This window comes from Ambystoma mexicanum, chromosome 2q (genome assembly GCF_040938575.1).
Source record: "Ambystoma mexicanum isolate Mex_15411 chromosome 2q, UKY_AmexF1_1, whole genome shotgun sequence".
NCBI classification, from domain to species: Eukaryota; Metazoa; Chordata; class Amphibia; order Caudata; family Ambystomatidae; genus Ambystoma; species Ambystoma mexicanum.
Window position 1 is genome coordinate 215484990 of NC_090924.1, and position 17994 is coordinate 215502983.

General features: G+C 47.2%; 1 protein-coding gene across 2 annotated transcripts in view; it reads right to left on the bottom strand.

Moving 5' to 3' along the window:
- Window positions 1-17994, bottom strand: part of GDE1 (glycerophosphodiester phosphodiesterase 1) — a 229633-nt gene that overhangs the window by 66456 nt on the left and 145183 nt on the right. For both annotated transcript variants that reach the window (XR_011303205.1, XM_069647147.1), the window contains exon 4: window positions 1705-1797. Coding sequence is in view for 1 of the 2 variants with exons in the window: in XM_069647147.1 (XP_069503248.1) it covers window positions 1705-1797 (93 nt within the window). In the remaining variant the exon portion in view is untranslated. The remainder of the gene's footprint in view (window positions 1-1704; window positions 1798-17994) is intronic.

Consider the following 17994-nt stretch of genomic DNA (forward strand, 5'->3'; position numbering starts at 1 on the left):
ATGAGCCTGTATAGTGGCTGTCACGCTCACCTGATTCCCACGGAGGCGCAGGTCTGGCTTCGAGTGCTGATGCTTCTTCTATGGTGAAGCGCAGGACTCTGAAGATGGACTCACTGGCTCGCAGGAATATTCCCCTGTGCGTGAAAAGGGAGTATTACCTACTGACGGAATAATGCTCAAGCCTCCCACTCCCTTCCAACCCTCCACGATACCCTTCCTCGATTCCCCGTGAAGGCTCACCTTAGGGTCTGGAAGGATGAGTTCTCCATCCTGCTTCTGATGCAGGGGCGCGTTGAAACCCAGTTACTTCACTGGATTGAGGTTTGATGGGAGTTCAAATAAGCTTGACTATTCAGGTAAGGCGCTGAAAGAGTTCTGTAGCAAGTTCAAAAGTTCAAGCTTAATAATAATGTTCATTGTCTTATTGCAGCAAGCGCTAACGCTTATGTCTTTTTCCCCTTAGGGGCCGGGGTTCGGAATGCCGGAGATATGGCGCCGACCCGAAGTGAAACGTGCAGTTCCAGTAAATGACAGGTAAGTTCTGGATGAGCGTTCGGGTAATGTCTTTGCATTCGCTCATTCAATGTCTTTGTCTTTTTTCCCCATAGGGGCAGGGGTCCGGAATGCCAGGAAGCGGCAGGACCCGAAATGAAATGGGAATGACCCAACAGGTAAGTCTTAGAAGGAAACTGAGCTTTTCCTATTTCCTTCCTTCTCTCACCTTGTGTTCTTGTCTTTTTCTCTCTAGGCTCTGGGAAGTGGCTGCGGATCCGGATGATCGCTGCTGAAGATGGAGGTGCCCAGGAAAGGTGAGTGAAATGCAGCGCTGCAGCGATCGGAGCGAAATGCTTTTAAAATTATGTCTTCCCTTTCAGGATCGTCGATGTGAAGTCTCCGTGATGCAGCTTTAGCAGGTAAGGTCTTCTTTCTCTCCAATTCTCTCTTAGCAGGTGACCCAGGATGCTGACAGGCGTGGCTGAAGTCCAGATGCAGGAGCTGACACGGTGAGCGTCCAGCTGCGAGGAGCAGAACAACGTGAAGCGTGAGTTGCTGATCGGGCGTGGTTTAAATAGCTTTGGAAGAGGTTCCAGGTATGTATCCTTCCACCGATCAGGTATGTATCCTTTCCCGACCACACCCAGGGGAAAGTAGGTCCACAGGTAAAGTAGTTCCATTCAGGCCTCAAGAGGGCCTGGATGTAGCAGCATGGTCTGCATCAGGTAAGTGCACCTTAAAACACTTGAACACATGTCTAGCTTTATGAGCCTGGCGCCTAAGGCGCCAGGACAGGGGTCCAACATGAGCCTTGCGCCTAAGGCGCCAGGACTGTGTCCAAAGGGCCCCAGCTTGGGCCCGCTGGCACTTCCCTGGGGGAAATGATGCCTGCCTCTGGGGTTGCTGGGTCGGACCTGGCTCCTTGGAGGTAGGCATCATGACAGTGGCAGCCCGAGATGCAGAGGGGTGCAGGGCAACAAAACACTGGATTTATAAGTCAGTGAACAAGGGACCCTGCAACTTTTGGAAAAAGATCTGTCACACAGAGACTATACTAGGTACAGTGCCCAGGCCAAAAACCAAGGTCAAAACAATGCAACAAGAGTAACACTAGAGAATAAGAGGCACGAGTGAAATGTGTGTACATTAACTTCCATTTACCAATCTAGTCAGAAAAATGCATTACCTTACCAAGAATAAATGTCTTACCAAATAAATAACTTGCGGTTCAAAGGAGCAGACGATACTCATGTTGTACAGTCGAGGGAATTCCATATACATTTTTCTCAGTGCAGCAACAGCCTAGCAGCAAAGATGAACAAGAGCAAATAAACATAGGTGCAAAAGTCTTTTTCTAAAGAAAAAAATATACGTAACAATACAGAAACAGGAAATGGGCATTAAATAATGAGAAAAAACGGAAAGCTCCAAATTAGGATCCACGCTTTACAGTTGCAAAAATGTGGCAGACAGTGTTGTTTGGGTTGACATTTTTAATCAGTGGCTCTTTTACAATGAAAGGTACGCCTGGTACCAATTAGCCCTAATAATGAGCTCAAACATAGAACTACAATAGCAATTAAAGTTTTACCAGTAAGAAACTCATTTACCAACATTTTAGCGATATTCACCATCTGGTGGAACTAGTGCAACTCGCTTGCAATATACAAAGTAGCTGATACATTTCCCAAAGCATCTATGTGGGGCACTTCCCACTTGACACCTCCCACTTCCTCTGAGTGTTGAAAGCAGCCGTGAGAGAAACTGGCCATCTTAGTACTGACAGGAGCGGGGTTTGTGAATGAATAACATCTATTGGTTAAGGCGCTTACCTCAATATACCCAACCTATTGTCTCGACCCAACAGTAATTAAGTTGGAGGACAAGCACTAGTGGGTTGTTTTTTTTTTTTTTTTTATTACATTGAAAGCCCAAAAAAGTTCTGGAATTCTCATCAAGTAAGATACTGGGAACCTGCCCATCAGCTTTATAAACTGATGTGGCTTGCTGAGTTGTGCCCACAAACCACCAATGCAGTTCAGTTTAACAAGTGACTGGAGAACTGGACCATGCGTGCGCTGCAGTCTTTGGTTGAAAAAATTTGCTGAGAATTCCATCCACGTTCTTCTTGAAGAATCTGTAGCCAGTCCCCATTCATTAACCATCAGCCGCACCCTCTATGCGGCCTACAAGTGCCAACTCTGCCCTTGTCTCAAAGACTGATACAAGAAAGGCCAACTGATTGGTAGCCACTTTAATAAAATAAAGAAACCAAGAAGAGAATACCTCTAAATCACCAGGCCATGCCTCCCCCTAACAAAAATGCCTACGGAAACAGTAAAAATTCCTGAAAAGCAGAGATACATGTGTGTCAAATGTATGGCTAGGATCGTTGACCAACCAAACTGTACAAATGATCACGTTTTTTCAGGTCTTCAAAATGAGTATGTAGAAGAATTTTAGATACTGTGAATGTATAAGCATGCTGTGAGTTAGTCCCATGCTTGCCAAAGGAAGTGGATGGTGGGGTTGTCAAGGGAGCCGGCACTATGCCAGAGGACAGCACGAGGTAGATCTGCTTGCTACCCCTCTACCATGCCATGAACCGGAAGCAGCATTGTTCTATGAAGAACACTTTGCTCACTGTCCCTTCAAGGGACATACATCCGTGCCCCATAGAGAATCTGGCCATCTTTTTCCAGGAATAAGATTCCCAAGAGATTGCAGACTTTATGCTTCTCAAAAAGTGTATGCCGCTGCACTAGTAGATCCTACGAGTTATTGGCACAGATCACGTAGAACGAAACAGTAAGCAAGAAGAACAAGTTACTTAGCCCTGGTAATGTTCTTTCGACTGGATGTTCCTCCCACAAATTCCTTATCTTTGATATTTCCAATATCCAGCTTTGCTGCTTCGGAATTTTTTTTTCAGCAGGGGGCGCTATGGGGGCGCTTTGCGTTGAAGCCTGTCGACTCGATGTCCCTCGGAGGCTTCCGTCTCGACGTCACCAAAGGTATATGCAAAACGCGCAGCGCCCGTTGACTTCTGTTCCGTTTTTGAGAGTGAAAGATTATCTTGTATCTGACAGTTACACTTCCCGAGAGATCGCAGACTGTAATGGCTAGGGAAATTCAGCCACGGGTAGGTTGGGAAGGGAGATAAGGAGTACGTGGGAGGAACATCCAGTCAAAGAACGTTACCGGGGTAAGTAACTTGTTCTTCGAATGGATTGTGTCCTCCCACGTATTCCTTATCTTTGATACACTCCCAAAGAAGTTCTAGTATTTAGAGGAGTTAGTCAGAATTTTATATGACGCAAATAGTTTTCACGGGTGTGTGTGCATGGAATGCAACACTGCTTTGCCAAATAAAGATTCCTGACCCGAGGAAGAGTCTAAACTGCAATGTTTAGTGAAGGTGTGTACAGATGACCATGTGGCAGCCGCACAAATTTCCTTTATTGTTACTCCCCCTCTGTAAAGCAGAGGAAGTTGCCATGCCTCTGGTCGAATGAGAACGTAGGCCTTCTGGAGGATCTTTACCCGCCAGTCTGTAGCATTCTGATATTGCCAATATAATCCAACTGGATAGTGTTTGTTTGGTAAAAGCCATATCCGAATAATTTGTCATCCTGTTTTAACTTTGTCATTCTAGATATATAAAAGCTTGGTGCAAATTTAGGGTCAAGCCAGTGAAGTATCTCCTCTTCCTTCCCAGGATGTGGAGGAGGGTAGAAAGATGGTCAAGTTATATTTTGTGTGAGATGAAACTCAGACAATTTTGGGTAGAAAAGTGGGGTTCACCTTCAACACCACTTTATCTTTGTAAATGACAGTGTAAGGAGGCTTGCAGGATAAAGCCTTTAGCTCACTAACCCTTCGGGCAGATGTAATCGCTACTATAAAGATGGTTTTCAGGGTCAGTAACCTCAAAGGGCAGGAGTGTAAAGGCTCTAAAGGAGCCGACATCATAAACTTCAACACTAAGTTGAGATCCCAAACTGGGACTTGAAAAGGGATTGGAGGGAAACATTTGTCAGTCCCTTTAGAAATTGTACTATTAAAGATATGTTAAAGTAAGAGTCTTCTTCTAAAGTGCGCTTAAAAATAAAAATGGCTGCCAAGTATCCCTTGATGGTACCAATCTGGAGGCTCGGATTAGCCAGATGTAACAAAAAGGATAACACCATCGAGGTATTATATGTAAATGGGTCAACATTCTTATCTCTACATCAGCTGCAGAATGTATTCCAACGGCAGCGGTACAAAGACTTAGTTGCTGGTATTCTGGCCGAAAGCAAAATCTCCATTACGTCATCCGAGAGGTCCCAACCTTTGTATCTCTGCCTCTCAGAAACCATGTGTGAAGGCTGAGAGTCCTGATATCTCGATGGAGAACCCAGACCCTCCTCTCGAGAGAAAGGTCCTCTCTGTGTGAAAGACATATCGGAGGGCAGATGGGCATGTCCAGAAGGTCAGGGTACCACGTCCTCCTGGCCCAATCCGGAGCAACTAGGATCATGGATTTCCTGAACTTTCTCAACCTCCTGATTACATGAGGAATGACAGGGACTGGAGGAAACGTGTATAGGAATTTAAATTCCCAGTCCACCACAAACGCGGCTCCTAGAGCTCCTCTTGGGGAAATTCCCTTGAGCAGTACAGTTCGCACTTCCGGTTAAAACGGATTGCTAACAGGTCCACTTGAGGGGTTCCCCAAAGGGTGAAGATCTCTTGAAGGACTTCCTGAGCTATCTCCCACTCGTGGGAGTGTGTGCTCTGCCTGCTAAGAGTGTCCGCCGTCGTGTTCTGCTCTCTGGCTAGGTGTACTGCCGACAGAGATACATTCTTCGATTGGCCAGAACCAGAGCTGCATTGCCTCTCTGCACAGTGGTAGTGACACTACACCTCTATTGTTGAGGTAGTACATGGCCACTGTGTTGTCTATCATTATCAGGACATTCTTTCCCCGTACATATGGCAGAAAGGCCTTCAGCGCTAGTCTTATTGCCCTCAGCGCCAAAAGGTTCATATGTAGTTTGGTCTCCAATGGAGACCAACAACCGCCGATGGTCAGGTCGTTGGTGTGGGCTCCCCACCCCGTGAGTGAGGAGTCAATCACTACTGTCATCTCCGGCCATGGTTGCCAAAAAGGCTCTTCTTTCAAGATGTTCGCCTGACAGGCCCACCATCGAAGGTCCTGTGAGACTCTGCTCGGGATTTGTAAGAGGTCTGACATCCGTCCTAAGAATTGGGACCACTGAGTCCCGAGAGCCCATTGGAGAGATCTCATTCTCAGGCGGGCCTCTAGCACTAGAAAAATGCAGAATGCCATGATGCTGAGCAACCTCAGAAAATCGAAGGCCGGTAGATGCTGGGCCTTCTGCAATTTGGTCACCATCTGCAGAATGTCTTGAGCCCTCACCTCTGGTGGCAAGGCTTTTCCCAGGGATACACCCAGGACTGCCCCAATGAATTGGAGTCTTTGTGATGGTATCATATGGGAATTTTTGAAGTTGAGCGAGAAGCCCAGTCTGTGAAGGAAATGACAGGTGTAACTGAGATGTTCCAATGCCTGTTCTGGGGAACTGGCCCTGATCACCCAATCGTCTATGCAGGGGTAAACGTGAATTCCCCTCTCCTCATACTTGCTGCCACAACCGCCATCAGTTTGGTGAACACCCTCGGGCGGAGGTCAGCCCAAATGGCAGAACTCGAAACGGATAATAACCGCCAATGCCGAACCTCAGGTACTGTCTGTGCTTGAGATGGATCGGCACATGAAAGTAAGCATCCTGAAGGTCCAATTATACCGTCCAATCCTGAAGCAGGAGGGCCTGAAGGATCGGAGAAAGGGTTACCATCTTGAACTTGTCCTTCCTGAGGAACTTGTTCAAGTTTCTTAAGTCCAAGAAGGGTCTCATTCCTCCGTCCTTCTTGGGGATTAGAAATTACAGGGAGTACCAACCCTTGTTCCTCTCTGCTACAGGTACTGGTTTTATAGCACCTTTCTCTAGCAGGGTTAGTAGCTCCTGCATAAGGAGCGAATCTGGAACTTTCAAAAAGCTGTTCCCCAGTGGATGACTGAGGTTTTTGCAGAAAGGGTAGGCAGTAACCTTGGGCAACTGTTTCCAATGCCCATGCATCTGAAGTAATAGCCGGCCATTCTGTCAGATGCTGTGACAGTCTGCCTCCCACTGCAGTCTTGTGAATCACGTCCTCAGAGAGGTTTTTGGGGCAGCGGACGTAGTGGCTGAAAGTAAGGTAGCCGCTGCTGTTGCGGTCTTAGTACTTCTTCCCTGTCCACCGTGGGGGAATCTGCTTTGTCCTCTTTGAGTTGGCTGTCCTCTGCCACTTCCAAATGTGGAGTAGTGCTGAAAGGACCTACCCCTCCATGGCGTACCCGTGGGGCGGTTTGGATGTTGTCCGATTCCAGCCCCAAGTGATTTGGCTGCTTCTTTAGAAGTTAGCCGTTTCTCCGAACTCTCATTTGCCTTGCTTCCCAATAAATGAGTGCCATCAAAGGACATGTTGAGAAGTCTGGATTGTACGTCTGGGGCAAATCCTGACTTTCTCAGCCAGGAAAATCTATGCATAACTGTAGTTGCCGCCACAGCTCTGCTGATACTGTCAGCAGAGTCGAGAGCTGTCTAGCGGGATTCTCACATCGCATCTTTCCCATCCAGGACAATGTTTAAAAACCTGTCTCGCTCTTCCCCTTTGGGGATATGGTCAGCCCCCATGGAAATTCACTTCCAAAGGGTGTGAGTAAACATTATTTATTTATTTATTTATTTATTCGCATTTGTTAAGCGCACAGAATCAGCCCTGAGGCATCGTGGCGCTGGTTACAGAATAGCGCTGGTTACAGGGAAAGCGCGTCTTAGTTACAGCATACAGAGGCATTGCCAACTTGCACGTGGCATTAGCCGATTTCAAGGCCATACTCCAAGCCGAGAAAACTTTTTTAGCCAGGGCCTCATAACGCTCATCATCCCTATCTGGAGGGATTGTAGGGTAGGCTGTCTACTGGTTGAAGTGGCAGCTTGAACTACCAAACTCTATGGAGTTGGATGTTTGGACAAGTAAAATGGATCAGAGCTTGAAACTCTGTATTTTGATGTCAACTTCTTGTTGACAGCCAGATTAACCTCAGGTGCCTCCCAGTTGGTAGCAACACGCCTTTGTAAGCCTTGATAGAATGGCACAATTGGGTCTTCTTGGGGTCCCCTGTCCAAGACGTCAGTTTAGTTGCCTCACTCAAAGACTGGAGTTGGTCCAGCCAACCCATATACTCCATAACTCTAGACATCAATTGTATGTATGTGACTTCTGCATGGTCAATGGGGTCTCCCCTGCCAAACTGAGGTGTCTAACCCACTGGCATCATGCAGGCATTCTTGTACATTTATAACTTTAGAATCCTCTGAAATTAATGCCTCAGGCACTCATGGTGTTCCATACTGTAGACCAAAAGGTCTAGATTCATCAGAAAATTCCTCTGCATCCTCAAAAATAGAGGAGAGGGACTTGAAATAGGTAGATCTGGGTAAAGGAGCATATATCTTATCCATTGTAGTAGATGTCATAATATTAATGGTCAAAGGAGCCAACATCATTGAGACGGTCGACGGCTTTGAGGGTTGCGTCGATGGCTTAGACACATGAGGCGTTGAGGAGTTCGACGCTCGAAGCATAGGTGGCTTTTCATAAGTTATCAGCGTCGATGACGTCGACGACTCCGTCCTCGAGGGGACTTTTCTTCGACTCAAGGGATCCTTTCACTGCTCAAGGAGTCTTGCCCGCCGGGTCCGAAGACGCACAGCTTTCATGCTTGCGAGGTCTTTCGACCGGAGCATGGCTTTTGGGTGCAGTCGAGGGGGCAAGGCCGTGTTCTCTAACACCTTTAACATTTTCAATTGAAACTCTGGGCCGGTCAGGCGGATTTAGTGCTCGTTACGGTGAGGAACTGGAAGTCGAGGAAGATGACGATCTATGGCGCTGTTTCTTTACGTATCTAGACGAGTGGTGTGAACCACTACGCGATTGGGATAGTTTGCTCTTTTTTCGGCAGGGAGAACCCATTCGACTCGTCCGAAGACTTTTGCTTTTTCGACTGAGTCGAAGGGGATTTTTGTGTCCTACCAGCTTCCCTCTGCACTCTCTCAGGGCTTTCGCTGTCATCGACAGGCAGTCCTCACATTCAGATGATGGATAGGTCGAACCCAGACATCATAGACATATCCTATGTGGGTCTGTAACGGACATCTTTGCACCACAGTCATGGCATTTCTTGAAACCCAACTTGGGAGTGGAAGACGCAGATGACGAAGTCATTCTCTCGAATTCACTCAAAGATTTTGAGATTTTGCACGAAGAAATGATCGAAGATTTTCCTCTCAGGGAACGAAGCGTACCGTAAACGAAGCGCAAGTGTGAAAAAACGGAACTGAAGACAAAGGGCGCTGCGTTTGCTACATATACCTTCGGTGACGTCGACATCAACAGGAGACGCACAGCGCCCCCTGCTGAAAAAAACTATTCCGAAGCAGCAAAGCTGGATAATGGAAATAGCAAAGATAAGGAATCCGTGGAAGGCCACAATCCATTGGCTTGCTCACCTCGTTAAGGATCAGTGTTGGGAAACAGCACCCCACACAACTGCAGAGATGGGGGATGTGGTAGATCATCAGAGCAAGTGCAAAACAACTGCTGTGTGTAGTGAGAACCGGGGCGAAAGCAAAACAAAAATGGCAACTCCAATACTAGAGATCTCTACCCACAGACAACCGACACAGCGCAGAGCCATGCACACCTGAGTGGAATGAAGGCAACACACTAGCCTGCCAATGCAATGCCCCACACCAAATTCCCCAAATGCAAAACCGCTACCATTCCTAGACTGCCAATTAGAAGCCCTCTGGGTTTTTAAAAGGGGAGGGTTGAATCAGGGCAGTGTGGGTGCATGGAGGAATTACTTTGGAGAAGGCTGTAGAAAAGAGCAAACAGGGTTAGAGATGGGGTTGGGGGGGAAGAATCGGGCCTACCTTGAAGTGGCTGATTACAGGCAATGTTTGTGGCTTTCCTAAGGTGGGGCAAGCCCCCTAGCATCCCACACCTCCCCACAACCCTTAAAACCACCATTTACTTGTTCCCAAACTCAATCCCCCTACAAATGCAGCGAAAAATGCAGCAACACAGACTGCAGTTTCACCAAGTTCGGCAGGTTAGAAGCAGGAGACCGAGAGGAAGATGGGTGGAGGAGGATGAGGAGGTAGTGGGTGAGAAAACAAAAGAAGATCAGAGGAGGAAGAAGTTGGCGAGAAGAGACTGGAGGAACAATAGGAGTTGGTGAGAGGTGAATGGTGAAAATAGAGGACGGGTGGAATACCAAGTTCAAGAGAGATGGGTGCTTGGACAGGGGAGGAGAAGAGGAGATTGAACAAGGAGGAGATTTGGGAGAGGATATCTGCGAACCCTGAAACTAATGAGGGGGAAGTTGGGTAATTGGAGGAACACACAAGTGGCAGAGTCAAGGAGGTGCAAGGGAAGCCAGTGGACAGAGAAAGAGGAGCAAGGAAGAGGAAAGTCCCATACGTATGAGTATGTGGCAGGGCTGCAAGTGTGCAACGGTGTCAGCGTGAGTGAGAGTGTGGGACAGTACTTGTGGCCAGAGAGCCAGGACCCTGGGAAAGGAAGGTGGTGAAAGGCCAAGGAAAAGGTGAATGGAAATTCAGAGGAGGCCTCCGGTTTTCTTATGACATTTGTGAGAAACTGGCTCAGGCCCAGAATTTTGGCACAGATCCAGTAAGCAAGCCCACTCCAGACCTGAAAGGCCCAGACAAGATTTTCCATCGTACTCATGCCACCTAAAGGCCCAATCAAGGAAGCATGGACTTCAAGAGATACACTTCACCAAAGATTGTGAGCGACTGAAGACTTGCGAAAGCAAGAACGTCATCTACGGAATGAAATGCCCTTGTGGCAACTACTACGTAGGGAAGACCATACGAAAAGTACGGGAAGATGGACAGAACACAAGTCCAACATATGGACTGGCAACATCAAATCCCCAGTAGCAAGACATTTTAAGGAAAATGGACACAATATCTCCCAACTCAGAGTAGTTGTACTAGAAGTGATTCTACCAGCACCCAGAGGAGGAGATATGGCCAAAAGATTGGCACAAAGAGAATTACATTGGATCCATACTCTGGACGCAATGACCCCATTAGGTCTCAACAAAGATTTCTACTTGGGTGCATACTTATAGAACAACAACAAAAAACAATAGATAACGATTTCTGGAATAGTCACGATTAGTTTGCTCTTCAGATATAGAGTGATCATTGTTTTAGGCACCACAGAATATTTAATACACTTCAAGAGTTCATCATATGGGGGAGAAAATGGACAAGGTCCCTCAAACCACAATATAGATGTCATAACAGGACCGAGTTGTGTTTCCCATTAGAAAGTAAGTCAAAACGACAAGGTCATTTTTGTTGAAAAGTACATCATATTGTACATAACAGGTGTATAACCTGACAGAATGTAAGCCTCCTACAGGAAATCTTTGTACAAGTTTGAAACGATTTATCACTTGTGAGACCATGCTTTACCTAGACATCTCACAATGTAAAGTATCCTACAGGTTATCAATTTGGTATACTTGATTATTCACCATCAGAAATCTATACCAGGTTGGGAGGGGGGGGAGGCCAAACACGGACAACAGAATTGAGAGTTTACTAAGTGTGAATCAAGACAATGCTAACAATTTTCTGTTGTGCGACGCAGGCTAGTAGATTCACAGTACTATCACAGAGAGAACCTTCTAGGTGTGAAACAGATTAACATGAACAATTTTTTAGGTGTATGATGTTGGGCTGTTCAGAGTGTAGGTGAAGTGGCAGGGATTCAGAGCAAAGAGATAGCTCTGCTCTGCAAGTAGGCCACACCTACCATGATAGTTGCTGCTGGTTGACGGCTGCTTATAAACCTGGTGATTTTATGCTTTAATTACCGAACATGTTCTTCTGGCACCTCAAGCGGCAACATCTGATGATACAGGTATGACATTTTGGGGTGTAGAGTTACCTTTACTGCATTTATTTTCTTTTTTATTTATTTTATTGTGCATTTGTAAGGCGCTTGTACATCAAGTAAATTGTGTTTCAAAGGAGCCACAGGGCAACAGGAAGGGAACATGGGAATGAAAGGCAATTGTAATAAAAATGAAGAAAGAAGGAGGCAGTCCTACTAGGCCTTGTGAGAATTTAGTGTTCAAGTGCAGATAGAGAGTGGGGTGAGGGTGGGGGAGGGGCTGTAAGTGCTTAGGAGTGCCACGGATGGAAGTGCTAGAGAACAAGTCGCAAACCACTGAATTGCCCGGCAGAGATCACTTGGTAAGAGTGGTCAAATGACAAAAGCAATAAGTGCGGGCATGTGAAATAGCACATGCTAGTGGGGACCCAATGGAAAGTGCTCTGAGTAGGCATAAGCTGAAAACTATTGGGGAGAGGTGCAGGACCCAGAAGGACACAAGGGCCCTGGTCACCAATATCAGCGACTGTGGGATTAGCAGGGGAGGAGGGGGAAAAGAAGGAGTTGAAAAGGGAAGTTTTGAGCTTCCGCAATTTGAGGAGGAGGCGATGAAAAAGACAAAAAGGAAGGGGGGGTGCTGATCCAGAGGAGGGAGCCAGCCAAGGAAAGAAATTGGCCACGTGCTTGCTGTTTAAAGAAGCGCTTGGCACGCAGAGAGTTGGTGCCGGAGGAGCATTAAGATCAGGGGGGAGGGTATTTGGTGAGAGCCATTTGTTGATAGCGTGGTCCCTGGCCCCAGACTGCCTTGTGGCTGATGCAGAGGGATTTGAATTTGATCCCTTGCAGCAACCGGCAGCCAGTGGAGATATTTTAGGGCTGAAGAGATGCGGTCCCTGGGCTTGCGTCCCAGTATTAGTCTCTGTGCCCTATTCTGGATAAGCGGGAGGGGTCGTAAGGGAGGAAGAGGATAGATGAGGAAGAGGCTGTTGCAGTAGTCACCCTAGAGAGTACCAGAGCTCTGGAGACATTAACCTACTGGGGTAAAGTGAGGACAGTAAGGATTCCTTTAAGGAGGTAGAGGTGAAAGTGGGCCTTCTTGGCAAGATCCTAGATGTGGAGGAGGAAGGAAAGAGAGGAGCTGAAGATGACTTCAAGGTTTCTGGCTTCAAAAGGAGGAGAGGGTGGAGCCCATAGAGGGCGGCCAGAGTGCGGGGAAAGAAAGAGGGGAGCTGGTGTCACAATGGGTAAGATCTCAGTCTTGTTGGTGTTGAGGTAGAGATCATTTGATCACTTCTCTGCTTGCTTCTGACCCTACAGCGTCCGTTCCGTCCCTCTTACGCAGGTCGAATCAGACGCTGCAGGGTTCTGCTTTTCTCCACCCCCCGCTTGCCTCCAGTACTTAGGAAGCGGGGACACCCCCGCTACCCCAGAGGCAATCGCTACCGAACATGGGGGGGGATATCAAGATAGATGTTAAAGAGCCAGGGAGAAATGTTGGAACCCTGGGGAACGCCACAGGTAGCGATAGAGATGATTGAGATGGAGGAGAAAGAGCCTAGAATAACCTGGGAGGGACAGTCATTGAGAAAGTAGGTCAGCCAGTCCAGTGCCCGCTCCGAGATACCAAAGGTATTGTGGAGCCATTTTATGAGGATGGAGTGGTTGACTGTATCAAATGCAGAGGAGATATTTATCACAACTATGGTCTACTGTAATGTGGAAACACTCACCTGGAACATTAAAGTATACAGGTTGGTTCTTGGCCAATTATCCCCGTTTACTTGATTGGTTTCCTACCTGTTGCTCAATGAAGGAAGCGGGTCGAGTTATTGACCAATGGTCTTATCTGTCCGAACTAAATAAAACCTTCCAATTGATGAATCCCTCTGGCCGCTATGTTGTTCACAGCCAGAGCGATGAATCAATGGAAAGGGCACAGAGTACAATGACAATGCCAAGCTGTATAAGAAAAAAAACCAATTCAGTGTCTGCCCTTAATTGACAAAAACGAACTCAAAACTCGGAAGAGAGACTAACCTGTTGGCGTCTTAAGGCAATGCAGGGAAGGAAGACACAGTGATTCCAGGAGCGTTTTGAAACCAGAAAGTCCAGAGGCAACGACCAGGGAAAGGGAAGTTAGTAAGGGAACTAGCACCCGAACGGAACGAGGGCCGCACTAGGACTGGGCTGGTGCACCCCTGGGAAGTGTCCATCAAGTCAGGTGCACATATGAGACGGAAACAAATGAGGAACCTGTATCCAGTTATGAAATAACAATTGTTCAGTTCAATGATGTCTGTACTCTGTACCTGTGATGAAAAGTAATGACTGGGTCTAAGGCGTTAGAAGTCCAGTGTATTTGTGTGGCTGAAACAAGACGACGTAGCAAGGTGTGTGGTAACAATAGTTTAGTTCACTATTGCTTGCACTATGCATTTGTGATAAAGGAAAGCAACTGAGTCTGACAAGACTGATAATCTGTGTAGTGAGAGTATCTGGGAAACAGTTGGCAGTGCGGAATTCCTCCGGTGATCACGCAGAATCCCAGCACTAGTTAATGCTTGCCCGCTCGGAGAACACGAACGCGGAATGGCAGGCAACTTTGAGGTATAACTGGATGTTGTCCGCTCGGTGAGCACGAACGTGGAATGGCAGGCTGCTTTGAAGTGTAACTGGATACAGTTCGCTCGCGGAACACTAACGCGGTATGCAGGCAGCTTTGCAGAATAACTGGATACTATGTTGCAGGAAGAATCTGTAGTATCCGCAGCTTCGAACCAGGAAACCACCAACAATTAGAAGCAGCGAATGCCACCAGGCGTGAATCTAAATACGTTCGCTGTAAAACCATGTGACTGCTGGAAAAACGTGGTTCATGTACGGCGTCCCTGCAGCAAACACCGCTTCCCAGGAAGTGTGTCAGACGCCAGCGCGAATAGAACGGCCTGACTGCCGATCTATGTGCAAAGTGCCTCTCTTGCCGTCCTTTCAACATGGGCTTCACTGCCGAACCAGGGGGAGGCGCGGCGGCGGGCACCACAGTGCCATCCCCCAAAGGGCCCACCACACCCCTCATAACACATGTCCGCCGGGCCGTAGCCTGTCCAATCAATTAGATAATAAGGCTTTCCCGAAAGCAATCACATGTCCAGGATGGCGCTCACCTCATACTCCTCGGAGCCCCTGACAGAAACCGCCAGAGGGCGGACAGGCAACCGTGTAGAAGGCAAGCTTGGCTTAATGAGGGAGACCTGGAATACCGGGTGCGCCCGCCAACGGACTGGGAGTTCCAAACAGACGGCCGACGGATTCACAATCCCGGTTATTACATAAGGGCCAATAAACCGAGGTAGCAGTTTTTTCTTGCTGGGAATTCTCAGGTTCTTAGCCGATAGCCAGACTTTCATTCCGACCTGTTAGACAGGTGCAGGTGTCCTACGAGCATCAGATGCCTCTTGATTCTGGCGTATAACAGTGAGGTCTCGGACACTGGCAGCTGCGGCTGGGTTGTCAAGAGAAAGCACAGGATCCAAAGGAATGGATCTGGGAATTTGGCCATATAAGGCATGGAATGGAGATGTACCAATGGGGGAAATGTAAAGAGTTATTGTAAGCGAACTCGGCGAATGGCAATACTGACAACCAGGTAGACTGGAATTGTGAACGTAAACATCGTAGGTATTGTTCCATGGTGCTATTTGTCCTTTTGGTTTGCCCATCTGTCTGGGGATGATAGGAGCTTGACATCGTCATCAATAAGAAATGTGGCGTTCAAGGCCTTCCAGAAGCGTGAGGCAAACTAAGAGCACCTGTCAGTAATAATAATGGAAGGAAAACCAAAAAAAACGAAAGGCTGTGTGTGTGGTAAAGGAAAGCAACTGAATCTGACAAGACTGATAATCTGTGCGGGGAGAGTATCTGGGAAAGAGTTGGCAGTGCGGAATTCCTCCAGTGATCACGCAGAAAAGAAATACCAGCACTAGTTAATGCTTGCCCGCTCTGAGAACACGAGCACGGAACGGCTGGCAGCTTTGAGATATAACTGGATGTTGTCCACTCGGGCAACGCGAACGCGGTATGCAGGCAGCTTTGCAGAATAACTGGATATTATGTAGCAGTAAGAATCTGTAGTATCTGCAGCTTCGAACCAGGAAACGATCAACAATCGGAAGCAGCGAACACCACCAGGCGTGAATCTAAATACATTTGCTGTAAAACCATGTGACAGCTGGAACGTGGCGAACACGTGGTTCATGTACGGCTTCCCTGCTGCAAAACACTGTTTCCTAGGAAGTGTCAAACAGACACAAGCGCAAATAGAACTACATGCAAAGTGCCTCACTTCAAGTCCTTTCAACGTAGGCTTGACCGCCGAACCAGGGGGAGGCTCCGCGGCAGGCATGACAATATCCAGTAGAATGAGAACAGCTGGAGAGTTGGAATCAAGAGATGTAAGCAGTTCTTTGTGGATGTTCAGGAGAGCAGTTTCTGTGCCTCTGGATGCTTGGAATACAGATTGATTGTCGTGTAGACAACTGACAAGCTCAGTGTGCTGGGTCAGTTGGGGGAAGACCAGCTTCTCCATGAGTTTCCTTAGGACGGGAGTGATAGAGATGGGGCAGTATTTTAGCTGGACAAGAGGGGTCACCAGAGGGTTTTTTCTGGAGGGGGTGCAAGAGTGCTTGAGGGAAGAAAGGAAAGACATGGTAGCAAAGAAGCAATTGCAGAAATTCCCAAGTCCGGGGGTAAGGTAGCCGATATTGTACTTAATGGATCTGGAAGACCTGTTGGGAGGGGGCGGGGGGAAGAGACCTTCATAGAGCAGACAACTCTAGTGACCTTATCGGATGTGATGGGAGAGAAGGAGGAGAGAAAGGCAGAGTGGGGATGAGAGGCCATAGGTGGCAGAAGGATGGGGGGGTATGAGGGGGAAGGGAAGGGAAGAGTGCTCAGGATGTCCTGAGATTTTGCAGTCAAGTGTGGGGCAATGCATTGCAGAGGTCCTGAGAAGGATGTGAGGTGGAGACTGCGGAAGGGTTGGCTAGTTTCTTGCAGACTTTAAAGAGTTCAGCTGTGTTGTCGGATGCCCTAGAGACGCAAGCCTGGATGTGGGCCCTTTTCTTGGAGCAACTAGGGAGTCTATATTGCCTTTGGAGAAGTTTGAGGTCTGCCACTTCCGTTCAGCAGCACTGCACTTGTGTTTCAGGCCTGCAAGCAAGTTCAGTCGTACCAGGTGCTCCTCTTGTAGGCATGTTTCAGGCAGATCCTCTTGACTGGGGCAAGAATGTAGAGGGTGTTAGAAGTGTACCCAATTGCGCTTAGAAGATGTGACCAATAGCCTCTCTGCGGAAAGTTGAATTTAGAAGTGTACCCAACCACATTCTCAAATTGTGACCAAACGCCGCTCTGTGAAAAGTTGAATTTAGAAGTGTACCCATCTGCATTTAGAAGTTGTGACCAATAGCCTCACTGAGAAAAGTTGAATTTAGAGGTGTACCCAATTACATCTAGAAGAGTACCCAACTGCATTTAGAAGTTGTGACCAATAGCCAAAAGTTGAATTTAGAAGTGTACTCAACTGCATTTGCATTAGGAATGTGCCTTTAAAAATGTTACCAATAGCCAGTCTGGCAAGTCGAATTTAGAGACACGCCCAATAGCCCGTCTGAAAGTTCCACTAAAGTGTGCCCATTAGCCTCTCGGTGAACTTAGAAAGTGTTCCAAGTAGCCTTTCTGTGGAAGGATACCTTCTGAAGGGACCATAATAACCTCTCTGTGAAAAGTGCAATAATGTAATATCATGCCAGACCAAACCGATCAATCTCACTAATAACCTGTCGGTACAAAGTCCCTAATACCCTCGCTGTATGAAGTCGAATTGAATGAACTGCACCTTTTATACTGAACTGCACCTTAATAACTAATTGTATTAATATAACTAAACAGTATAGCTGTGTAATGTAAAACCTAAACGGCGACTAATAATCTAATACAAACTTTAGATTCATACCTAATACCCTCCCAGTATAAAGGTGAATTGAAAGTAGTACCCCCACTAGCTTGCGCTGCTCAACCCTATTAAGATAACTAACAGTTTAGCTGTGTAATGTAGAATCTAAAACGGTGACAAATAATCTAAAACCGCCTCTAAGTAAATTGAAACTAGAGACTGACCGAATATCTTCGCTGTGTACAGGAGAACTCAGAAACGTACCTAATAAACTAATAATCATCTGCCAGCTATTGTGTCTAGAGAGCAGCAAATAGTCTAATATCCTCTAAGACCAGGTGAACCCAGAAGTGTGCCTAAAGGCGTGACACCCAGATCCTAGAACTACAATCAGAAAACCCTCCTAAATCAACCTAAAAGCCAGCACCAATCATGAGCACACCCAATCCACCAGACTGTCAGAAACGACCCCCGGGACCACCCCCACTCTCCGAGCTGCCTTC